General features: G+C 40.9%; 1 protein-coding gene across 11 annotated transcripts in view; it reads left to right on the top strand.

Annotated features, from left to right (window-relative positions):
• The window catches only part of LOC117003322 (ankyrin repeat and KH domain-containing protein 1), a 100920-nt gene that overhangs the window by 18803 nt on the left and 55777 nt on the right, over positions 1-26340 (top strand). For all 11 annotated transcript variants that reach the window (XM_033073187.2, XM_033073190.2, XM_033073189.2 and 8 more), the window contains exons 3-9: positions 16367-16523; positions 18367-18514; positions 19345-19492; positions 20587-20820; positions 22308-22402; positions 25124-25361; positions 25547-25738. In XM_033073187.2, coding sequence (XP_032929078.1) covers positions 16367-16523; positions 18367-18514; positions 19345-19492; positions 20587-20820; positions 22308-22402; positions 25124-25361; positions 25547-25738 — 1212 coding nt within the window. The remainder of the gene's footprint in view (positions 1-16366; positions 16524-18366; positions 18515-19344; positions 19493-20586; positions 20821-22307; positions 22403-25123; positions 25362-25546; positions 25739-26340) is intronic.

The following is a 26340-nucleotide window of genomic DNA, read 5'->3' as shown; positions in this document are numbered from 1 at the left end:
GGTGTTGGATCAGGCACATGGCCAGATAGAAATCCTGGGTGCCCATTTGGTGCATTCTGCACTGAAAACACAGATTTCTCCAGAAAGTTGTGAAATGTCAAAATGTTATTCCCTGCAGTTGAAATACCCTGTTGATAGTGTTTCAGCGTGGTTTGGCTGAGTTTTCTGGGAAGTGACATAGTGTTACTGAACTGCTTTTTGACTTGAGGGAATAGCTTGTGTGCCTGTGTCCCTACCAGCAGGGATTTTAAGTGTATTCCTTCTCAATCTGGACGTTGAAACACTTTGACAATGAAGCATCAAAAAAAAGATGCAGAAGAAAGTGGTAAAGAAACTACAGCTGCCTTTGGAGGACATGATGTTCCTGTTGAGGATCTGCACAGGGAGGAGTTCTGTAAGCAGTGAGTTCTTCAGGACTCCCACTATTGTTTGCAAAGAGGCTTGTGAGGAAAATATTTTGAGAGGGAGAGTGCTGAGCCAAAGGTTTGTTTAATAAAACGTGTGAATAGTCCATCCTTATGTTCAAACAGGGAGCAGAGTTATGCACATCCTTCTTTTCTGATGAAATTCAGTATTAAAGGTGGCTGGAGACCCTCACTAATGGATTGGGGGGTTTGAGATTTTGAGGGTTTAATTGTAGTGCAAATGGTGAAAGAGAAACTGAGTTCTGATAATGTATGTCTGTTAATACCTGTGCATTTCAATAGTTCATTCAGGCCTGACACTGCTCTTTGGGAAAGCTGGGAGGGTGGTGGTGGGACAGGTTGTTTGTTTTGGGACTGGGAAAGGCAAAAAGTGGAAGTGATCACCTGCTTAGCAGAAATACAGAACACAGATCCCAGTATCAATGAGCCCAAATGAAATCTACCTGCTCTGAGATAAACTGAAAGGTTAGAGTGGATTCAGCATTTGTGAAATGGAGTCCTTTCCTCTGTGTATGTGTATTTCTATTTACTCACTTGCCAACCTACTGACCAAACCTTTTTTTTTTTCTTGTGATGTGATGGAACCCATTCATTATTCACTAACAACAGGGGTTACCAGGCAGTGAGCTGTAGTCTAAAAGAGCAGTGCCAGAGAGGCACAGCTTGCTTTCATCCTGCATCCAAGGGAACCCTCAGAAAGTGTCAGAGGCTGGGCTAGAGAAATTCTTTGATCATGTTTTTTGTGGTGATTAAGATTCATGTGTGGACTTGGTGTTTCTTTTCTTAGGGCTGATGAATAACTAAGCTGTGATTTAAATGAAGGTGGGCATTAGAAACTTGATGTCTGAAGGGTTGTCCAAGCTCCACTTGAAGCTACAGAAGTGGGGGTCTGCAGAAAACAGATTCATGTTTGTCAATTTATTGGTTGCACCTCTGGGCTTGTGGAATACAGCAAATGCATATTTAATATGCTTTGGTGCTGTGAAATAAAGAAAAAGAAGGAGACTCTTTTTGGGGGATGGAATCAGAGAGGATTGCTGGAATTTGTGCAAAGATATAACTTCATTATAAAAACATTGCAATATCAAATTTGGAGTGTGTTTAGCCTCCTCCAACATGACCAAAATCTTACCTTAGTCCAGTTATTGTCACTGATTGTAAACCAAGAAAGGCTTTTCACCATAATTTGATTTTCTAAAATACTTGGTGTTATATGGACGTGGTCTACAGACAAATAAAGGGAACAATTTTCACTAGGACAGTTTGAATAGGCTTCATTGGAGGTGTTTCTTTAGAGATCAAAGCTGCCCTGCCACTGAAATCACCACTGTCTTGTTAACTGGAAAACTTCTGCCTTTTGAGATATTGGCACATGACAATGACTTACTGCTTTTCTTTCTTCACCATCTAAAGATTCAGAGTGGGAAGGAATATATGGTATGTGAAACACACAGATTTGTTGTGCTTTTGTGTAAGTTGGATAAATGGGATTGTGTGCATGTAATTGAATTATTAATTTTATATCTCTCTGAGATTTTGCATGATTTAAGTATTTTTTCTGTTCTAGTAGGCTTTTAGATTAGAAAAAGTCTAGTCTAATCCTGCTCTTAGTCAAATTAACTTCCATGCTCTGACAGTGTGTTAAATGTATCAACTTCATATTTTTTAGCTGTTTTCCAGATGGATTTTTGCTGTGAAGAGCAGTCTCATTGTCATAACACTTATATTGCTGCCTTTAGGTATCAGATGGCTAAGTTACCTTACCAGCTCTGAAAGCTTTACTTCTGGAGTTCTTTGGATTTTAACCTTTCTTTAGAGGGGATGGGGAGTGGGAGGAGACAAGACAAAAGCTTTCCAGGTTTATTTAGTGAGGTATAAAAATTGGCCAGGGTTCTCCTCAATCTCTCAAGTTACCTACATATTTTTATATATCTGTGTATGTATGTCAGAGGTAGTCATAAGAATCAGCAAGTTCTTCATGATTGTATCATAAACAATTTATGCAATCCTCCTTTTAACAAGATTTTTTCAGTTCTGGATATAATTTTTATTAACTCAGCTTCTCCTTTCTATTTTCCTTCTGCTATATTTTATTTTTCATGCAACTTGGATTCTTCTGTAAGATAAAACACCCTTTGGTCTCTTATTCTAATATGGAGAACATATTATTGCTGCTTAAAACTATTTTTCCATTCAGTATTGATTTCAGGAGGGACTTTTATATTAGTACTTGGAGTAGCCTCAGCCAGAAGGAATGTAGGGAGAGTTTGGGCAGGAGAAAATAATAAAGACAGTCCTGTGTAGTGCCTGAATTGAGATGGGATGTAGCCAGTGCAGAGTTGTTCTCTGGTCCCTGGCCCTGCCTCCTCTCAGCAGATGGCTCTGGTGTGGTGGGTGCTGTGTGGAAATGAAGCAGTTACTGCTCTTGGGAGTTTGAATTCACCAGAATGTGACTCTCCTGAAATGTGTCAGGAGAGAGTGAGGGAGGAGTGAGAAGGTAGACAAGGCTCAATATCTTGCTTGTATCTTTTGCAAGAAGAGTCTTAGTAGTTTATTAAAAAAACCTCAATTACACTGACTTGAAATCTATGTTTCCTTTTTTTGTTGTCTGCATTTGTCAGTCATGTAGTTTCCTTAGCACATGGTAATAAAATCAGAATTTAGAAGTGTTCAAAAAAGAGATTGAGTATTGGCTGGATGCTTTGGGGTGTGCAGATGATCAGATCTGAATCAGTTTATCACATTTCCCTTTTGGGATTTTTTTTTTTTTAATGTTCTGTAGCTTAATATTCAAGCATGGTGGCAGTAACCAGTGCCAGCCACTTAGCTCCATACTGGACTAACTGGTAAATCAGGTTGGTAGTCTGGATGTGCAGCCACTCCTCCTGGAGCTGAGGGAAGTGTCCTGTGAGGACTCATTGCAGTGGAGCAGATGTTTGCTGCCAAAACAACCTGGGTCATGTTCTGTGTCTGGGGACACCCTCCTGGGATGGGCTGTAACACATCTGTCTAGAACACTTCTGTACTCTCACCAAATTTTTGGGGTCTTTTAAAGTGTCAGAAGCATCAGATTTACTGAGTCATCAAAACTTTGCAGTGTATTACATGAATTTGTTGGGTTTTTAATTGTTTACTCAGTTTTGACAAGATGTTACTGTTGTATGTTTAGGAAGAAATTCCAAGCAAGTTTCCAAGAAAATAAATGTTAATATAGTATATGCATAGCATAAATGATTGAGTTCTGCTTATTTCTAGAAAGTCAAGCTAGTTTTCACCAGATCAATAAAAAACAAAATATGTGAAATATACTGCCACTCATCTTTGATTCTGCCTATGGAAACAAGTGGGTTTTTTTCAGTGGGGTATGAACATCACCATTTCCTACTATAAATTAATTTGTGCTGTTTTACAGACCTTACTTTGAAAGCTAAGAACTTAAAATGAGCTGTAATACATTAAACATCTTGCACAAAAAGGCAGGTTATATTCTTTGTGAATATGAATTATTTAAATACTTGAAGATTCAATAGGATAGGATATATTATTGCATTGCATAAAGTTATCCTGGATGTATTCATCAGGAAAGAAGTTCTGTGGGAGCAAAATGTGCAATTCTTCAAGCAATTTTCTCCCTGTGTCATAAAACTTGCCTCCAAACCAAGAATTGTTAACTTGTTATTTAGACATCACCTTTCTCTGAAATTCTGTACAGATTCTTACAAGTTTTTCAGAAATTTGGTTGAAAAAAATCTCAGTAGATTCAGTTTTATCTTCTGTTCTTTCTCCCCAGGCAAGTTCAGCTGTGCTGGTGCCATTCCTGACGGGTGGCTTTAGGAACTGGTTAGACAGACAATCTCCAGGGCTGGAAGCTCCAGAGCATGCCAAGCCCACTGCAGCCCTTGTCCTCAGTGTTATATACTGAAATATGTAACTCAAGGGTAAAGGGAACACTGAGCTGCTTCCTTTGGAAGAGCTTTGAGAGAAGGAAGAAGGATTAATGTTTAATGCATCTATCCAGGTTCAGTGTTCCCTTTTCCAGTGCAGCTGATTTGCAGATTGACATCACCCTCAGTTATCTTAGGGGATTTCTTTTGGGCTTTTGTGGTTTTTCTTTTTTTGTTTTTTTTTGGGTTTTTTTTTTTTTTGCTAAATAACATCTAACCTTTCTCTGCCCTCAACTCATGTTCTTTAGGCTTTCATCTGCTCTTGTTCTCCTCTGGAGTCTCTGTACGTGATCTCTGTTCTTCATAACTTTATGCCCCAAATGAGTTGTGTTACTGAAGCTGAGCTCTATTGATGCATGGAGAGAGGAGTGTTATTTCATCTGTCCTGCAAGCTGTGTTTTGTTTATACATCTCCTTTTGTTGTCTGCCTTTTTCCTTTGGTTTGCAAGTTGAATTAGTCTTTAAATCTACCACTACTTTTCCGAAGAACTGTTATAAATTATTCCATGTTTGTGTATTTGATTATTCCCGTGTGCAGTTGACAATTCCTGTGTATGTTGTGTATATGTATTTTTTTCTGACACCCATGTTTGAATATATTCTTTAAAAATCCTTCTCAACTCAGAATCATTAGAGAGGCTAAAATTGTGTCTTTGCTTTCGAAGAATTGGTTGGCTTTTGAGTAGCTAGAGGAAGACCCCAGCAAGCAGGAATGTTCTAACCAACCTGGCCTGACTTCCAGCTGATTGTCTAGTGTTGCCAAAACCACATAAGCAGCATGTTTTGGAAATCTCTAGAGGAAAAGCAGGAAGATTTGCTAATGAAATAAAGGATAAACTTGCACTATGATTTGCTTTTGGCCATTAGCCTTCACTTATAGTGAGAGCACCCAACACCTGATCCTCCTCAGCTGTAGGAACACAGCAAGAGTAGAACAACTTCATTTTAGTCTTTACACAGATTAAGAGCAAAGACCTGGAGGAAATTGTGAAAGAAGTTTGCTTTGGTAGAACCTTAATTGGCTGGACTTTCAATACTCACTATTGGAAGTAACTCCTTCCATTGGATTCATGCTTGTCCAGTTTCTGTGTGGTGCCACATATTGGATTCTGTGACCTCTGATGGACAAAATCTGCCATCTGAAGCACCAGAGCTTCAGAGACATGGAGCTGGGTGAAAGTGCATCTCTTCCCTTTGTTTTTAAAACTGCAAGAGAATGCTGCAAAAAATAAATCCCCCTGGGCTGTGCTTATGGAGGGGCGTTAGCAGTAGATGGTTGTGTTCTTTCTTCAAGTTGGGTCATAGTCAAATAAATTATGTGTTTTCTTTCTGAAGGCTGTAATATCCTGATATTTGGTAGTTTGGTACTCCAATCTACTGTGGTGTTCTCGAAGTTCTTACTTTCAGGATCTTTGGTTATGCAGCATGTATGTAATGATGACAGTACACTGAAAGGCTGTGGATCCTTTTATGCAGAGGAGAGGGTTTTATGAAGAGTTTCTCAAATGTTCAGTTTGAGACATGAATTTATACACTAGTCTGTGCTGTACACCATTAGTGTGGTGATTGTTTTTTTAAAGAAGTGGTGCACTTGGTCACTCTCTGAACATACTCATATGTTGACTTGCTTTACCATACATAATTAGGATAAACTGGGGGCTAAAACTCTTGAGTTCTGAGTTAGCTCAGTGATGTTACTGGCACCCAGTTTGCCGTTAGAACTTTGCTTGAAAATGTAGTAGTACTTTCAAATGCCTTTTTCCAGAGAGTCACTGAACACTGTACTGAGTCAAAATTGCTTTGTGATTCAGAAAGGCAATTCCAGCCCATTGGGGCTCAGTTTGCCACTGACTGCCAGAAACTTTGAGAAGCGTTCAAGTGGGCTTTTGTCTATAAATAGCACTCAAAGGTTACTTGAGTTCTTGCCTTCCTGCATCCCTCTTGTGCAGGGGGGTCATATCCTGGAATCAGTCTTCACTGGGGTGTGATACTTTCTCTTCCTTTAGGTTACTCAAAAAGCAGAAAGGAATTCCACTCTCTTCCCCTTATCCCACTAAATAGGTGGGAATGTCTATAAAGTAACTTGTTTTCAAGGGACACAAGCCCTAAGAGGATGAGCTGTGAAATACTGAGCTGAGTTAGAATGCTACAAGTCAAGAACAGGAATTCTGTGCACCTTCACTTGATGTTTCTCAGGGATATGTGAGGTTTTTCTTTGCTCCCTACCCTCCCACAGTGGACAGTGCCATTTCCATGTCCCTCCTTCCCTTGGTTTGGTAGCAGCCAGCTCTTTGACGTGTTTCTTTCAGATTCTTGGAGCCAAGCAGTTGTCAGACTTGAAATGAGAAAATAGTTCTCTCTGATAAACCATTAAAGGAAGAACCAGGAAATGAAGAATAATTGCCAACCATTAGTGTGATATTTCTCTGTAAAATAATTAAATAAACTGTGTGCATTTTTCCATATTTGATGGCACAAAGTCAAAACTTTCTTTACATAGGTCATAATTTCTGCTTCTGGGTCATTTAGCAAGTTTCCACCTTTGTAGTTGTGTGAGTAAAATAATGTATGCACTACAACCCTAGCTTAAAATAAATTCCTTAGGAGTGACTTAGGGGTTTAAAACAACTTCATATAAGCACCCAGCAGCAATCAGATTCTTTCTGCTCTACCCTGACATACAGGAGTGTCTGAGCTGGTGTCCAAAGCTCAGAATTTGAGGGGAGCTCCTGTAATTCTGGCTGAGTGACAGCAGCTCCCTATGCCTGGTGCTGTGCTGCTGGATGGACTGGGATGGGCTGGGATATACTGGAGTGGGCTGGGGTGTGCTGCTGGGATGAACTGGGATGTGGTGGGGTGGGCTGAGGTGCGCTGGGATGGGATGGGGTGCACTGGGCAGGCTGGGATGTGTGTGCTCACACTGCTGGGCAGGCTGGGGTGTGCTGGGGTGGGTGTGCTCACACTGCTGGAGTGTGCTGGGGTGTGGTGGGGTGTGTGTGCTCACACTGCTGGAGTGTGCTGGGGTGTGGTGGGGTGTGTGTGCTCACACTGCTGGAGTGTGCTGGGGTGTGCTGGGATGTGCTGGGGTGTGTGTGCTCACACTGCTGGGATGTGCTGGGGTGTGCTGGGGTGGGTGTGCTCACACTGCTGAGAAGTGCTAGGATGTGCTGGGATGTGCTAGGGTGGGTGTGCTCACGCTCTGCTGGGCAGGCTGGGAGCAGGTGACTGCCTGGCTGGGGAGATGTGCTGACTCTGCCATTTAACTGTGTCCAGTTCAAAGACAAACAAAGCCGGGTGAACAATTCTGCCCGTGGCTGAAGTTTTCCCTTAGCTAATCACAGCAAGGCTGGCAGGCATGATACAACCACAAGAGCATTTGTTTTAAGTCTATAAGTATAAAATGGAGTTGAATCCTCTCTGGTGCTGCAGCCCTAGGGGATGTGTGGAGGGTTTGTGGCAGAAGGAGATAGTAAGGGAGGGAAGAGAAGACTGGCAAAGGAAAAGGCATTGGGCACCCAAATAGCTCACTGTGGTTTTGCTGCTGTGGCAAATCATTCTGGGGGTGTATTGCTGGCTTTTATCTGTGTTAAGGGTGGGGAAAAAAATCCCTGACTTGGTCATTCAAAAAAATTTTAAAGTGAAGTGTTAAGCTCCCATTTAATTGTGATATCCAGTGTAACTCCCATTAATTTCAGCAAAGCACCAAAACAAATTCAGGTTTTTCAGAGTCACATTGTTTAATCCCATTCTTTTGCTTTATAATTTGAGTTGAAGTTAGTACTGTGGCTTAAATATTTTTCTCAAATCTTGTATTTTCTTGCAATCAAAACCAAGTTGGCAAGAAGGTCTTAGTTACCAGTGTGGAAGAGTGCTTTTTCCATTAAAAAATAAAAAACAGAACAAAGCCCAACAATTTAGTGGAGCTGGTAGAAATAGTTATTCTCAGACAGAACTGGCAGTTGTTTCCACTCTAATATTTCTTCTGTCCTGATTGTAGTTGCTCCTTCAAAACCCATTGTGACCCAAGGTTTGGAGTTCTCTCCCAGATGCTCACTTGCAGTGAGATGGGTGGAAAAGCTGTTTGATGCTGCTGAAGTACATCTGTAATCATTGCTCCAGAGTAATTCCATAACAGCATAATTTCTAGGATGCTTCCACATAAAGTACCTGCAATATGTATGGGATCAAAGTGCCTGTGTTTGAGTGATCAGCTCGATTTTCTGCACATATGTGATGAGTGTGTCTGGAAGTCATGGTTCCTGTAAGGAGCTGAGGGTTGCATCTGGGAATTTGTTGCCTTATAGTAAGGCAGATGTTTCTTTGTCAGAGATTTAATAGAAGCAGAATCTTGAAAAAAAAATGAAAGTTTGAATTTCTTTCTAAAGATTCTGAATTAGGAAACAAACATTTGGAACAAATATTGTGAACGAGTGACAGGAAGATTCATGAGGTAGGTAAGGTGTTTGTTTTAGTGGCTGTTTGCTGTCATAGGCAGTAACCTGCTGCTCCTGCATGGTTTTCTCTCCTCTTACCAGTTCTGGTTGTGCCTAGAAAGATCTTTTGCTGGTCAGACTTTGCTGTACTGAGAGAAAACTCTCTCTTCTTTCCCCCAGTGTGAGGGCAGTGGGGGAAACATGGGGAGAGGAGGAGCACAAAGTCATCCTTCTGGAAGTACCAAATGTTAGATTGGCACAGAAAAGCTCATGTTATTTTAGCTTTAGAAAAGGTAACTTAATGTTCCTACCTGGGAGAAAATGGATGCCTAATGAAAGCTTGGAAAAAATCAAACTGACAGAAAAATTGAGAGTTCTGCTGTAGCAGAGTCTGGCATGGTCAGGATTTTAAATAAGATAAGGACTTTGGAGGAGGTAGTTATGCAGATAGTTTTTCTGGTATTGTTCTATTTGACCTTTCTTAGGTTAACAAATCTCTGCTACACAGTTTAAACCAATCTTTTATTTCAGTGTTCTAAGCTAAAATATGTCTGGTATTCCATATCTGTCTAATACCTGTGTTTTTCCTTGCATTCTGAAAACAAAGGAATGGGGTGGATTCATTTGGTGGAGAGGAATTAAATGAAATTGCAGACCCTTTGGGAAGATTGGGATTTTTCTAGAGACATCTGTAAGTTGATGTAAAGCTGTTTTTCATTGCTGGATTTGCTTACTGGGCTTCCAAGCTTTACTAAAAATAGAAGTTGGGGGCTGAGATAGTGAATTCCCTGAGTAGGTAACCCTTATTGAAGTGACATGAGACTGAATTAAAATCTAAATTTATAAACTGAAACTTAATGAATCTAATTTCTCAAAAGAAATGTTAATGAATATTGACTAGTTAATCAAGAATTTGTGTTTGTATGGTATTTAAAATTAATTTTCAGAGGGTGAAGATATTTGAGCACAGTAATGTAAAAGGAGATGATCTCAAAAAGGAACCCTTGCCATCAAAATGTTCCTGAAATAACAGTAAGAACTAATTGTGGAGAAGTACTTCCTGGCTTTTGATTCTGGAAAAGGAAAATCTCACAGCTCCAGCTGCTGTGCTGGAAAGAGGAGAGAATGTGATGGAGATTGCTGGCTCCTGTTCCCACAAGTGCATTGAAATAGATGTCAATGCAAGTGTGATATTAAGAGTTTGTAGTGTCAAGTAAGTGAAAATTGGGAGCTGGAATTAGGGGAAGTTTTCTCTAAAAGTGTGTGCATGTTGTAATGGTCTTTCAGGTTTTTTTCAGGCATCCCATTTCACTTGTGTTGCTAGTGGATATTGTGGGTGATTTCCTATTATGTTTAAGAGTGGGATTTGTGAAGAAGGGATATTTTGAGGTAAGGACCATGAAATACAATCCAGGAGAATAAATTTCTGCTTTTGCCAGAAAATGCTCAGCAGATGATCTGAACATGATTTTTCAGATTGCACTGAAAATGTCATTTTTGAGTGTCACAGTTTGCTGTCAGGGATATGATTTGTAGCAATTGAGAACTCAGCTGCTCTTGAAGTCTATGGGAAACTGTGATGGTGACACATGAAATATTGCAAAATGCTAATTAATAAATTTTTAAAAAAAACCCTTAAGCTGTAGCTCTTAATTTCATGCTGAATGAATTTTATTTAGCATATCCAAATACTAATTGAGAAGAAGAAAAATTAAAATTGCAGCCAGCGAGTTCTGTTTGTACCGTACACTTGGTGAGATGGGAAAATAGTTTTATAGTGAAAATTTGTACCATGTGTATATAAAAATGTGTGAAGTGCAGATACAGCAGGGCTGTGGAGGTACAGTGAGTTTTCATTGCTCTGGAGCTGAGCTGAGCTCAGACCAGAACTGTGATTTTCAGTGGTAGTGATTTCCAAAGGCGTGTGCTTGGCTTGGAAACACTGAAAGCCTCAATGTAGTTTTTTTAGTGTTTCAGAAAACAAAGCTAAAATAATCCCTGCCAGATCAAACTGTTCCATGCCTGGGAATGGTAGTGTTGAAATGACCCACTGAAAAATGGCGAAGCATTCTGGATAATACTTTTCTTCCAAAAAAAAAAAAAAACAGAAATACTTACCCAAAAATCCCAAATGACAGTGCTCAGGCTATACTCAGTTATTTTCCTTATACTACAAGTACACTTTCCTTGGAATTCTAATATTCTTTATCTTAGTGTGAATTAGTTAACAACACTTCATTTGTAAGTTTTTTAAAGCATGTGAATTTTAAATTATAAGTGCACTTGAATGAATTATTAGTATTTTCTCATTTCTTTACCTGGAGAGCCCTACTCAATATGTGGCTTTTGCTTTGAGCACTTCAGCCTGAGCAATCAACATACAATAAGCTACATGTAAATATTTAAGATACATTCAAAAAACTGTAAATGTATTTATGTCCCTCATTCTGATGCTGCAAATTAGATTTCTTAATGCAATGAAACTGCTGATGACTGTTCCTTTGGGTTTGCTTGGCTTTGGACTGCTCTCTAAAAACAAATGGAGGATGCTTTTCTTTGGTTTACTGGTTCTGAAACTGATGTAATATGAAATTTGTGTTGGAGGAAAATATTTAGACATCATCAGAGATGTCTTTTTTGTTAGTTACACAGGCAGTGTGTAACTTTGCCACTCAGCCCCCCCAGACCTTACAGAGCAGTGTGTGTTCAGTTCTTGTTGCCTGCTTGTCTGGCAGCAGCTCTGTGATGTGCCGGAGTCAGTTCTGTTCTGGTGGAGTCACTGCTCTTGGCATGAGGCTTTGGACAGTCCAGAACTTCTCCTTTCCTCTGAATGGAGATTCCAGTAAAGAACCTAGAAGTTCCTCTCCTTGCTTGAACCCTCTTCACCTTGTTTGAGGTGTTGTACACCAGGCTGATTAGAGCAGATTCCTGACATACTGGTAAAAAGATAAGAGCCACATTTCTGTGTCACAGTTGTCATTTTTTATTTCTTTGGGCCTTCTAAAGCTGTCCACATTTCCATCATAATCTCTCCTTACAGTGTGCAAGCCCTTAAGGACCCCCAGGTGATTCTGTACAAACTGAAGTTGGGTTTAGAATTTGTGATGAACATGAGGGCATAAATTGGATGTGTTACAAGTAAATGTCCTCCAATGTGTGTTAGAACATGCAATGTGCTGGAACTGACTGGGAAAGCACAAAACCACCACTGAATCTGCAAGGCTTTGTGACGATTATTGGACATTATCTCTTGGATATGTAGATTTTTGGAGCAGTCTCCTTTAATGCTCAAAGTGTATGTTGACACTAGCTGTGTGTCCTGTGAGGGACTTAACTGTGTTTTCCAAAGTCACAAACCTGTTGGTGTTTCCTTTTCTTTTTCTTTTTTGAGCTAGTATCTGTATCTCTGGCTTGGTAAACTCAGATCACACTGAGAAGTTACCAGCTCATTTCAGGTTGCCTTGACACTCTAACCTTGGTAGTTACAAGGTGGGAATAACCTGATGAGTCTGAAAGTCAACAAGGAAATTGGAGTGTTGGTTATAGGAGCATAGGTGTGTATCTGATGAGCAAACTTTTCCCTTTAAAGGGGAGTTCCTTGTTCTAATGCACCTCTGTAATCAACTTCAGGCTAATTTCAATAGTTCAGTAATATGGCATTAGGGTGTGGAATATCTGACCCTGGGTTCAGTCAACCTCTGCCATTGCTGGGTAGTGCTGCTGGCCTTGTTCTGCCAGCTTTGTGAGCAGCTGGCACATGGCTCCAGCAGCAGGTGCTCAGATGAAGAACTGCCCACTACAGAAGATGTGAGGATGTGTCTGGCTCTTCTCATCTGAAGATATGTGGGCCCTCTGCAGAGGGAAAAGCAGGAGCATCACAGTACAGGTGAAAGTCTCTCCACTCTCTATTCTTCCAGTTGTCTGTTGTTTAGGAATATGTGTGACTTAGGTCCTGAAACAGTGACTTTCAGGGCCACTGTTCTTAGATTTTTATAAGGTACAGGCTTTACAGTAATTCTATCCAAGCTATTTTTGAATCCACCTTTTTGGTTTTTGCATGGCAGCTTGTGTTGGATGAAGGCACTTCCCTCTGGCTTGCTGAAGTACATACTCTTCATAATTTTAGTGTTAAACTGTAACCTTGCATTAGAAACATCCTCTGTACAATTAATGACTGTGGACTGTTGTCAGTACAAAACAATGGTCCCATATTCTCTTTTCAAACTTAAACCTGCAATAGTGATCAGTCCATGAAAAAATTGAAAGGATATCTTGTATGGAGGCTTGTGTGTAATATTCCAGGAAGTACAGAATGAGTACAGTTCAGGTAGTGTCAGATCAGTAATATGTCAGAGAGACTGTAATAATGTGAGAAATTGTGATCACTCTTGTGCAGGAGTGCACAGAATGGTCCTGAGAATGCTTTCAGTATTTGTTGGATGGGAGGAAGCAAGAAGAATTTTGTCCAAGATCCTGCACATAAATCAGACTGCTGGAGTCCCTGTGTGTATGAGAGTGACACAAGAATAAGTGATTTGGGCACAAAATTAAGTAAATTAGAGATTAAAAGACACATGAGCATTACAACATTAAGATTCTGCCAGAGTCATCCTAAATCATAGCAAAATAAAAACTTCAAATTGTTATTATATAGTAAATTATTGAGTATAGTGTGCAAAAGGGGAGTGAATGAATGTGTGTCTGCAGTGGTAATTCTTGTAGTCTGTCTCCCTTTGACTCCAGCCAGCCAAACAAGTGTCAACTCTGATGTCTTCTGTGGCTGTTGTTTAGTTTTGGCATGTGCAATATAAAAATATGAAATTAAGAGCTGGGGATGGCACCTGGGTTGAGCTCTAGCTGGTGAGGTAAATAAAAGGCACCTTCCAGTTACCCTCTGAAAGGCCTTGGTGTGGCTATAGCTCAGTTTTTGGAACAAGGTGAGAAACTGGGGTGAGCTGTAAGCACACTTTGTCCAGAAGGAAAAGCCAGCAATGTGAGATTGGTGAATCCTCCAAGGAGACCAGCAGCTCTAATCCATGGGCACAGACTCTTGGGAATAGGAGAGCTGTAGTGGGTCAGGTTTGCTTGTCTTTACCAGGCACTGGAGATCTGGGGTGTGACTTGTGCCTTCAGAAATCCCAGGTATGAATGCCACAACCAACTTAAAACAGAGAAGGTATGAAGTGTAGAACCTGTCAGTTCTGCTGCCTTGGTGAGCTGAAATGAGGGAGATACCCAGTGTAGCTGCAGAGAGCCAGGTCACTGGGGGTTTGGGTTGTTTGGAGGTTTGCTGGTGATGTTTTGGTGATTTTTTGGATTGATTTCTTTTGGCTGGACTTTGTATTTTCCACTTCTTTTGTCAACAGTAGAGCTGTTAACAGCTCCTTCAATTAGACCTTTTTAAAGTGGAGGGAAACTGCAGTTGTTGCTCCTTGGAAGGTAAATCTGTGCGTTTTTAGCCTTCGCTCAGGGGTCCTGTGGATTTGTCTGAGTACTTTTCCATGTTGTTTACCACGGTGTTGAGCTTTGGTAGCAGCAGTCCCAGATGAGGCTGAGTTGTGAAGACTTAATTCTTTGTGTTTCCTTCAGCAGTGCTTTATGTACACTGCAATGCAGCTTAAGCCAGCACTGCCACCAGAAATAGCTTGTGTAAACATCTCAGCAGTTACTACTCCCTGAGCCATCCTGGGGAGCAGAGCTGTGGAAAAACTCTCACTTTCTTGGTATATTTGGTACTAAATTGCTGTCCTGACCCAGTTTTGCAGTGACTGTCCCCCACTGTCCCACCTGCTCCAGCTGCAGAGATGACAGCCCCTTTTAAACCCTTTTCTACCACCAGGAAATCCAGTTTGCACCAATACACAAATGTGAGCTGTGGCATTTGAGGCTTGTTTATAACCCTTCTATATTTAACAGCAATGGCCACAGAGGTGATGGCCTCCATAGTTTGGAGGTGAAAGGGGTCATGTGGCCAGTGGCCTCCAAGAGTCCATGGCCCCTCATTTTTGTGCTCTGATTGCTCTGGACTAGCCAGGCTTCCACCCCAGACAGATGGAGGTGTGATTTCTGATTTTATTGCAGACTGGGCAATTAGTTATAAATTGATTTTCATAACCCCTTGATAATGCTGAAGGGATCCAGATGTGGGGTGTTGGAGCCAGGGAGGGGGTGCACAAGTCTCTTAAGCAGCTCACTGAAGCTCCATAACTCATTTCCATCAGCCAAATAAGCTACTGCACCCCAGGGAGGTGTCTCTCAATGGCAGGAGGGACATTCTCCATCATGGCCAGTGGTCAGCCAGCACTTGGAGCACTGCACCAAAGTCACAGTGTGCTTGGTGTGTGCTGGCATAAAGAGATTTAGGGTGGAAAAATTTGGTAGGTATTGATTCTCACATTATCAAGAAGAAAATTGGATGGTCTCAAACTGGGGAAACATGTTGTCTGCAGACAACGTTCAAACTTAAAATATTATTTATTCTGTAATAATTACAAGGTGGGTTGTGGGAAATGTGGGGTAAATCAAACCTGCAGAGAGATATGCACATACCAAAGAGCAAATCTTCTGAGGGATAAGGTGCCTTATTTCCAGATATTTGTATCTAATTTGACCCTTTTCAAAGTTTTGAAAAGTTACTGATTTATGACTGGTGAAGGTGGCTGATCTATAAACCAGTAACTATTTGCTTTTTGTAGCACATGAAATTGATTGTTTTATGTTTGGGGGTTTTTTTTGTGGGTGACTGGGAGGTGTTTGTGCTGTTTGCACATTTGTACATGAAGATACATGCCCTGCCCACACTGCAGTGATTGTTGGCACATGTCAAATAGGCTGTGCTTAACTATGAGGAGTAAAACCTGTGTGGAGTAAAACTTGAATAAAGAAACTCTTATAAAAAAAAACTGGTAAGGGAGTTCCTTCAATCTAAGCATTTCTGCTGTGTTATGTATGTGAAGGAGAGGCATTGGTTTCAAGTATACTTAAAATATTTGAAATTTCATTTTGTAACTTTTGTTCCTGTAGCTGGAGCTGGGCAGTTTAGAGTAGTAAATTACTGGGAATTTAAACTAATAAACTTTGAAGTTTTTTTTCTAATCCTAGGAAAAAAAAAAAAAAAGGTTTATTAGAGCTCAGTCTGCTTTGGTTTGGATGGGAAAGGGGTAATAAGTGTTTTAAGTTGAAAAATTCTTCACATTCAGAAAATATTAAATTGAGCCTCTTTCCCAAACTCCTGGTTTTGGGCTTCAGTGTCTGGATTTACCCTTACTCTTCCAATATGATGTTTTTTGGGGGTTTTTTAAGTTCTTCAAAGGTATGGGTTGAGACTTTGGCACAAGTAACAAAGCTGCCAGTTGAAAGATACTGGATTTTTACTGCTGTATTATGGTTACTTAAATATTCAGGTGATGGGCAAATGTTAGCAGATAGTTTAGTTGTCAGTAGCTATTTATCTGGCATGTTTGCAAATGATTCTGAACTAATAGCGCATGTGGCTGAACTCTAAACCAGTGTCTTTGCATTTCTTTTGTGTGCCTTTCCTACTAACCCGGCCGCTGAACTGAAGGAATTGGTAAATTGTCCACTGCCGATGGCAAAGCCTTCGCAGATCCCGAGGTTCTCCGGAGACTGACGTCGTCCGTCAGCTGCGCGCTGGACGAGGCGGCCGCGGCATTGACCCGCATGAGAGCCGAGAACAATCACAACAACGGCCAGGTGGACAAGTATGTACTGAGCAGGTGCATTTTATTCCAAATTCTGTTCATTATTGTGCTGACCATCCCCAGTTCCCCAACTGTGTAATGGGATTTTATTGCAAATTCTGTTAATTGTATGTACTGACCATCCCCAGTTCCCCAACTGAGCAATGGCATTTCATTCCAAATTCTGTTAATTGTATGTACTGAGCACCCCTGCTTCTCCTACTGTGCAATGAGATTTTATTCCAAATTCTGTTAATTGTATGTCCTGACCATCCCCAGTTCCCTAAGTACAAAATGGCATTTTATTCCAAATTCAGTCAATGGTATGTCCTGACCATCCCCAGTACCCCAACTGTGGAATGGGATTTTATTCCAAGTTCAGACAATTGTATGTACTGACCATCCCAAATTCCCCAACTGTGTAATGGGATTTTATTCCAAATTCTGTTAATTGTATGTCCTGTCCATCCCCAGTTCCACAACTGTGCAATGGCATTTTATTCCAAATTCAGTCAATTATGTGTACTGAGCACCCCTGCTTCTCCTACTGAGCAATGGCATTTTATTCCAAATTCTGTTAATTGTATGTCCTGAGCACCCCTGGTTCTACTGTGCAATAGGATTTTATTCCAAATTCAGTCAATTGTATGTCCTGACCATCCCCAGTTCCCCAGCTGTGCAAGGGCATTTTATTCCAAATTCACTCAATTGTATGTACTGACATACCCCAGTTCCCCAACTGAGCAATGGGATTTTATTCCAAATTCAGTCAATTGTATGTACTGAGCACCCCTGGTTCTACTGTGCAATGGGATTTTATTCCAAGTCCAGTCAATTATGTGTCCTGACCATCCCCAGTTCCCTAAGTACAAAATGGGATTTTATTCCAAATTCTGTCAATTGTGTGTACTCACCATCCCCAGTTCCCCAACTACAAGATGGGATTTTATTTCAAATTCAGTACTGACCATCCCTGGTTCCCTAATATGGAATGGGATTTTGTTCCAAATTCAGTTATTTGTATGTACTGAGCACCCCTGGTTCTCCTACTTTGCAATGGGATTTTACACTCAAATTCAGTTAATTGTATGTGCTGACCATCCCTGGTTTCCCAGGTATGGAATGTGATTTTATTCCAAATTCAGATAATTTTATAGTTAGTACTTGGTAATGGAGCTGTTCTCCTGCTAGCTGCAGAAGCAGATTGCATCTGAAGGTGTAACTACTGTCCCATCAGATTATTGGCTTCACAGGGAAAGAGAAAAGTGAGGGGGAAAAAAAAAAAAAGTTACTTTCTAACCTACTGCTCTGTGTACCAGAGAGTTGGTTCCCTTCAAGTAAGGTGAAGTTCTTAGCTAGGTGATTGCTCTCTTAATTACAGAAGTTTGTCTGGTTGCAGTATTCATATCAGGGGTCTCTGTGATACTTGACTGGTGAATTTTGGCTTTGTCTGCAATAGAAATTTGCCTTGGCACCTGCAGTCAGCAGTTTGTCATCGTCACAGCCTCTGTGTGTCTGGCATTTCCTGAAGTGGGAATATCATCAGTGAGGTTTGCCCTCGTCTTGCAAACCCCACCAAAACCAGCTTTGAGCACTCCTCTCTGCATCTGGTCTGTATGAGAGCATATTGCAAGTTAGAACTGATGAGAACAAGCTAATTTAGACAATAAGGAAAATGTCTTATGTCCATTTTACCTGTGGAAATACACTTGAAAAAAAATATATACAAGGTGTATTTTCAACTAAAGCTTAGCACTGAAGTCAAGAGTCTTTACTGAAAAGCTTCCTCCTTGCCTAGAAAGCTGCCCAACTGTTGCAGGTGTGTTTTGAGCTCACTGATTTGGGGCTGTCCCTGATTTTGCAGTCGCAGTTTGGCGGAAGCATGCTCCGATGGGGATGTGAATGCTGTCAGGAAGCTGCTGGATGAAGGACGGAGTGTAAATGAACACACTGAGGAAGGGGAGAGTCTGCTTTGCTTGGCCTGCTCAGCAGGATATTATGAATTGGCACAAGTAAGTAACAAATACAGTTAGGGGTAAACATTTGTGAAACATTGGTTGAGGGGCTTCTTTTATGGGTAAACGTTTTATATCATGGTTATTATATATTTTTTTTTTAATTTCAATAGAATATCACTGAATACAGCTAATTGTGGCTTTCTAGTTATTGGGTTTCTTTGATGGAAAATGGACTCACATGAGCCTTTAGGTTGAAGGGACTTGTCTGAGGAATTCATCCTGTGTTTTGTGATGTATCTACTTTTCTGGCATTGTTCCAGATGCAGTCCAGCTGTTCTGCCAAACAAGAGGGTCTAGAATAGCAGGAAACACAAATATACAATTGGTCACCTTCTAAAAGCTCACGTCTCAGCCACACAACCCTTTTTAAAATTATATTTGTATCAACAGTGCATTGATTTCTGTTAATTTTGAGCTATATTACTTCTGTGTCTGAGGGCAGCTGCTTTGAAATGTTTAGGTGATAGTTCTTGGAAATACCCAACTTCACATTTTGGTGTGAAAACACAGGACAGGGAGAGAACTTCTCACCTGTGAGCTTGACCTGTGGGTACCGTGGTCATTATTGCAGGTGACAGTTTCTGTGCTGTCATCCTGCTCAGTGAGCTGCCCTGTGACTTTTGAAAAATGTCAATATTTCACTGGAACTTAAATATGAACAAATGTAGAAACTCAGGATTTTCTGCAGCAGAGCCCAGTGCAGGCAGTAACAGTGAATGGTCCTGGGGCTGGCACTGGGCTGTGAGTCTCACAAAAACCCCACTGAACTAAAAACAAAAGCTTGGGTGTTACAGTTTACTCAGTGTAGTGAACTTTTCCCCCAGGTGCTTCTAGCCATGCACGCCAACGTCGAAGATCGAGGGAATAAAGGCGACATCACGCCCTTGATGGCAGCTGCCAGCGGAGGCTACGTGGATATTGTTAAACTCCTCCTTGTCCATTGTGCAGATGTCAATGCACAGTCCTCCACAGGTAACTGGGGAGCAGCAGCACAGTTAGTAAGGCTGGCACACAAGGCACACAGCTCTTCTGAACATCTGTGTTTTTGTCTAACACTTCCATTCACAAGAAAACGTGGCAGGAGCTGTTAGGAATAGACCAGATCTGCAGCAAATGTGTTTGGGAGTCTTAACTGGCCATTATTAAAGATGGGTTTTAATATAAATTCTAATGGAAAGCATTGTTCCTGTAAAAACCACTCTGGTGTTAGAGGATAAGAAAAATACATGAAGTTTATCTCTTCTCATTGGTATAATCCAAAATTACCCAAATTTATTATCCAAAATTGGGTAATAACCACAGGACACATCCCATCAACACCATTATTTCTGTCTCTCCCTTTTTACCAAAGAGGACTTAAAATTCTTTCAGTGCATTGAATGTTTTCTATATTGCTGCTTCTTGACCACAGCTTAACTAACCTCACTGACAGCATTAACCTGCAGTTGGAATCTGTTTATTAAGGTAGAATTCAAGCTTTGTTCAAATATTCAAACAAGTCACATGTCCGAACTATGAGATATTCTTTTATCTTTCTGTTTAGCCATGTTAAGCAAAGTTACCTTAAAATTGGCTGTAGCATTTAAAACATGAGCCATATGTGAGTGTCTATCACTTACAGTACCAGAGTTTTAAATTATAAATTTATTCTCAACCAGCCAGTAGAAGGTTTTCAAGGAATTACAGGATACAATCTTAGGGAACAAAAAAAAAAAAAAAAAGAAAGACAAAGCAAAAAAACCACCCCCAACACTACAGTAAAAATGACTCATTAATCTTTTTGTGTATGATTATTTGACCTAATTATTGTACTAAAGTAGGAAACATAACATTCAAACTTAAAAAAACCCTGATTTGTGATACTGGCTTGGCATCAAAACTTTCATGTTTTAGTTACTTGGGATTTTATACCCAGCCTGGACTGATGGGCTGGAGTAACATTGCTGTGAGGTGAAAAGCAGCTGCTTTGGTGATGTACTTGGTTTGTTGTGAGCTGGTAACACAGATCTCCCTCCCTGTTAGGAGTGGGTGATGGGAAGGGCTCTCATGCATCCTCTCCTCTGCAGGGAACACGGCTCTCACGTACGCCTGTGCTGGGGGCTTTGTGGACGTGGTGAAGGTGCTACTGAAAGCTGGTGCTAACATAGAAGACCACAATGAGAATGGACACACCCCCCTGATGGAAGCAGCCAGTGCAGGGCATGTTGAGGTTGCAAGAGTATTGCTGGAATATGGTGCAGGAATCAACACTCACTCCAACGAGTTCAAAGAAAGTGCACTTACACTCGCATGCTATAAAGGTATTGTCTCTTGCCTTGTTTTGTATTTTTGTTTAAATTGTTTGCTTGGATTTATCTGATTAAAACTTCCAGTAATACTTGGAATATCTTCCTAAGAGTTTTGTAAAACTGGATTTTGGTTTTAAACTCAATGTCCCAATGTGGTGCAGTGATATTAAGTCTGTGTTTGTGTCCAGATGGAGTGGATGTGTTTGACATGCTGCAGATGAAAACTTGTAACTGGCCACCTCCAAACTTGTGCTTTGACACACAACCATTCTCTCCTTCTACCTGCTGCCACATTCTCTATTTCATTCCCACTTCCCTCACCAATTGTCTGTGAATTCTGAAAACATCTCTGTTGTTTCTTCAGAAAATGCAAAGTTGGAATGTGTGTTTCTATAATATCTGATGGGGAGACAATGCCTCCATTTTTACTGGATTCTTTTCCTTCAGTGTAATTTGGAAGAATGTCTATGAATTCTTAAATATAATGAACTTCTAGGGACTTTTACCTTAATTTCTTTTGCTCTTTAAAGCTTCTATTTAAATTAACAGTGCTGTGGTGATCCACTGTACTGCTGTGGTTTGTTTTCCAACCATTGTTTTTCTGCAAATAGAAACTAAGGATGTGGATTATTGTCACAGTAACTTCAGGCTTTGCCTCTGTGGCTAGGATTGAGGATTCATACTGTGTGTAACCTATCTGAGGACTTGCATCTGGATTTATCATGGATTTCCTACAGCATATGGTAGTTCCTTACAGGGAAATGCCTGAATGTGTTGGAAAGTCATTCCTGTTTCTTTTGACCCAGGACCTAATTCAGTCATGGAATGTAAAACCTTGAATGACAGATGTCCTGTATTATCTTTTACAAGATGGTTGATTGTTTTCTTGTCAGTTTATGTAAGGCTAAGTCTCCCCTCAGAAAAGAATGCTCATCAAGGGACTAAAAACTTAAAAGGGGCAATTTCTAAAATGACACAAAGTATAATAGAGTTTAAATCAAGTTTTGGTAAAGCTCAGTAGAAGCTTTTAAAAATAATGTCAGATAATATGGTATAATGTGTGTATCTTAGTTCTCAGAAATATGTCTGTGTTATTAGAAAGCTTAAAGTTAAGATCAGATCTACATGGACCCATCCCTAAAAGATAATCCCCCTAGTTATATGCTACCTTGGAACTCTTAAATAATCTGTCACTGTACAGTTCAGTAGGCAATAAGCACAGTTTTGTAGCTTGAAGTCACAAGGAAATGTTCTTGTGTAAATTGGAATTAGACAGGTCTGTCTCCATCTCACAGCTCAAAGGCTTTCTGAAGGCTGCTGACTCCTTGCATTGGTATTTTTTAAAGAGTACTTTAAAAAGCCATGTTTGCCAATTGTAACTTGTGAAGATTCTGATAGCAAACTGTGAAAATCTGAATGATTTCTGTAAGAATATTGTCTGTACTACTAAAAGCTGATGATGTGGAATGCTTACTTATTTTGCTGTGTTTCATTTGAAGGCCATTTAGATATGGTTCGTTTTTTGCTCGAAGCTGGAGCTGATCAAGAGCACAAAACAGATGAGATGCACACGGCGCTGATGGAGGCCTGCATGGTAAATACCTTTGTTTGTACTGTTCCCTCCTAGGGAGGGAGGAATGCAGGAGGTGATAAAAGAGTGAGCCTTGGGTAATGAGCTGCTTGGGAGCTGCAAGTGAATGTGTGTGTTGTTATTGTAAAAAAGTGCTTCCTGTAGCTCCCACCAGCTTCTCACTCTAACTGCTCACAAAGAAAAAATACCCTGATTTTTGGGGGGTGAGGTGTTGGTTTAAATGCTCCCTGTGTGAAGTTTAGGGGTGACTAATCTGCAGTGCAAGTCACTAGTTTGGGGCTTGGGGTGTTTTTTTAGTGTGTTTTCCACTTTGTTTTTATAAATAAGATCTCTCAGTGTGTTGTGGAATGAGCCTTCCAGAAGTGCACTGAGCTGGATGATTGATGCATTGCAATTGTCTGCTCATCACTGCCAGAAGTGTTTTGCATGGACAGATGATTTGCTCTCTTCTAGGTTTCTGTAAATGGGGTTGTGAGGTTTTTCTTCTGACCTACCATTTTATTTTGAAAAATAATGTAGTCCTTAGTTCTCTAACAACTGTCCACATAATTTCAATGCAGCCATTGAGGAAAAACTTCCCTATCCAAGAGCATCATCTTAATAAAGAGTGTGCTATTGTGTCAAAGCATATCTGCAACCATTTCTGTACAGATCTTGGGTGACCTTTTCTTTCTTCTTCAAGTTGGGGAAATTCTTTGAAGGAAGAACAGGGACCTTATTTCCATAGGAAGCACAGTAAAAAGAGAGAAACTGAATTTTCTCCCAGTAGCCTGTAATCCTTGGGAGATAGCTGCAGTGTTCCTCTGGTCTGCTGAGAGCTGGAGGATCAAGTGTTCCTTCAGTGCAGTTGTGAGGTGATGATGCAAGTGACCAAGGTCAGGTTGTAGAGCGGAGAGCTGTGTCCAAGCCTTCAGATAGTGAGCTGGTAATTGTATCCTTGAATAGCCTTCCCTGCTGGAGAGCCTGGTGCCAGTGAGGAATTCAGAAGGACAGTGGGTGCATGCTGTCACCTAAAGGAGATTGCAGCACAACTGCAGGCTAAAGGTTAATCAGCCCCACTGTTCTGTTTAGGTTGGGATTTTTTTACTTTTTCTTAATTTCCTGGTGAAAAATCCAAGGGCTGGCTTCATTTAGAGGCTGTGAAGCACCTCATTCAGGGGAGAGAGTTGTGAGGTTTCCCTGTATGTATTCAGCTTTTTGGTGTTTCAGACTGGGTGTTCTGACATTACAGAGTGTGTATTGACATTTGAAAGCAGCAGAAAGGAAGATGAGCCTTTGAAGTCCCAACTCCATAACAAGCAATTTGTTTCTTGTTATCATTCAGCTGCACCCTTGCACAAGGGAGCTGTTCCACCAAATTGTTGTGACTGTTCCCAGTCTTCATCTCTTTCCATCTAAGGAATGCAGCAGGTACAGGTTGCTGAGATGTCTGGTGTCTGATCACCAATTCTTTTGTAAGTGCCTCAGAGTTTGTTTTGGTCAGGACAGTGCCACACTTAGGCTAATGCCTCTAATGAGGTGGCTCTTGGCTTCTAGCCAAGCCTCTGAGAACAGCAGCCTGTGTTTCATGTGCACCCCTGATTGCTGTCCAGCTCAGGTTACCCAAGACCTGCTTCATGGGCTGCTTAAGATTTTGCCAGTGTTGTGGCTCTCTACCAAGTACACCTTAGGTGAAATGTGGATTTTAGGTACTTGTTCTGTTTCAAGTAACTGTGAGGTTTAACAATATTTTCTTGAGAAGCTGACAGATAAATCTATGTGCCTTGATTCGTAAGGACTCAGATTGTTCTGGCAATCCTAATTCTCTTATTCTGTGACTTCACCCCAAGGCATTTTTCAGTCACCTTTATGAGTTTTTCCAAGTCTTCCCTCCTCCTTTTACCTGCGTTATTATTACCCACTTCATTTTCACTGCAGGTGTCTTTCCCAGGGTGTAGAAGTTGCCAATTGGGGCTTTTTTGGTTTTTTGTCTGTAGCAGTCATGAATCAACTACTACTACAAAGAATAGGAAAATATTTTTCTGATGCTTGTTTTGAGGTTTAGTTATGGAGTGGGTTTATTACTTATGGCACTTGTTTGCTATCTCTAGTATGTTGTGTCTCAAATATTGTGCTGGACAATTAAGTCTTGTGCCATAATTTTTCCCTCAAGAAATAGAAACACCAACATATATCTAGCTTTTTATTCCCCATGCATTTAAACCTGACTTAGATGCACATGGAAACCTTAATGTTGGTTAGGTCCAAGTATTACCATAACTGTCATAATCAAACCACGTGCGCTGGATTTGCAGCTTTTTCCCAGGCAAATGTGAGTCATGAAAGTGAAGATACAAGAGAACTTTATTTTTCCTTATAGCCAAACAAAAAGAAACTCCTCTCCTTGAAGTAAACTGAAATGATTATTCAAACAAAGGGCTGACTAAAGTGTCTTCGGATATGATTGTTAGGAGATGTGAAAAAAAAAGAAGGTGGTCTAAAAGTCTTATCTGTATTATTAAGTTCTTTTTATTCTTTTGAATTTTAAACCTGCCTTGTTTTTGCTTCTAATCCTATCACTCAACAGAAATTAAATATATTAGAATTGGCAAACCTAAACTAAACCAAGACACCACAATAAATAAAAAGGCCCTGTCTTTGTAGAATCATTTTCAGTGTGATAATGGTTGCAACTACAGCATGAGGTGATTCAGTTCTGACTCCTGGGCTGCCCTGTGCTTGCAGGATGGCCACGTGGAGGTGGCGCGGCTGCTGTTGGACAGCGGTGCCCAGGTGAACATGCCCGCGGATTCCTTCGAATCCCCGCTCACCCTGGCTGCCTGCGGCGGGCACGTGGAGCTGGCAGCGCTGCTGATCGAGAGAGGAGCCAACCTGGAGGAGGTCAATGATGAGGGTTACACTCCTCTGATGGAGGCTGCTCGGGAAGGCCACGAAGAGATGGTGGCCTTGCTGCTGGCACAAGGTGAGATCTCGCGGATGGAGCGCTCAGAAGGACGCGCTGATCCGTGGCCAGCTGGTGTCCTGTGCAGCTTGCTCTGCTGTACCCACAGAACAGAGCTCAAACACCCAAACTGCTGTGGGGATGATGAGCATTCCCCTCCCCAGGCAGAGTGTGGCCAGCTCAGTGATGGCTCTTTTGTTCCCCAGGGGCAAATATCAACGCACAGACAGAAGAAACGCAGGAAACAGCCCTGACCCTGGCGTGCTGTGGAGGCTTTTCTGAAGTCGCTGACTTCCTTATTAAGGCAGGAGCTGATATAGAGCTTGGTTGCTCAACACCTTTGATGGAAGCTGCTCAAGAAGGTCATCTTGAACTGGTGAAATATTTGCTGGCAGCAGGTATGTGTTCAGAGCAAGGGATTAAGCCCGCAGATGCCATGGACTTGATGTGTTTTGTGTGATTTGGAGGATGCCTGGGGTTTGGATAGTGGCAGTGTTGTAACAAGAAACAATATCCTCAGATAAATTAGCAAGAAGGTACAGCAGATGTTGCACAACAGTGTTGTTTGATACTGTTAACAGAGAAAAGTGTCTCCTGGAGCAGGTGATCCTGTTCTGTATCTAGAATGCATCCACATTCATTAGAAACGTTGTCTCCAGCTATCTGCATCTAGGACAGAATTTTAATACAGATAATGCTTGGTTTTGCTTGCTACTCCAGCTTTACTAAGCCTGGTTATCTGCATTCAGTGTCCCTGAATAACCAGTTCTTTGGGAATGGTGTGCTGGGAGCCAGTGTGAAGACAGATTCTGGAATGTGCTGAATTTCTGTGATGAATGAGCTTTACTGCTACATTACAGAGTAGTAAAAATTAAATCTTGCTGGAGTTTGAGGTAAAATGATGCTTCAATATTCACCTTTCAGTTTATAAAGTTGGTAGAGTCTAAAGTGTTCTGCTTAAAATAAAAAGGAGCTGTATTTGGTATATCTTCCATTGTTG

The sequence above is a fragment of the Catharus ustulatus genome, chromosome 15 (genome assembly GCF_009819885.2).
Source record: "Catharus ustulatus isolate bCatUst1 chromosome 15, bCatUst1.pri.v2, whole genome shotgun sequence".
NCBI lineage: Eukaryota > Metazoa > Chordata > Aves > Passeriformes > Turdidae > Catharus > Catharus ustulatus.
Note: the sequence above shows the minus strand (reverse complement) of the source record. Positions and strands in the feature narration are given on the sequence as shown.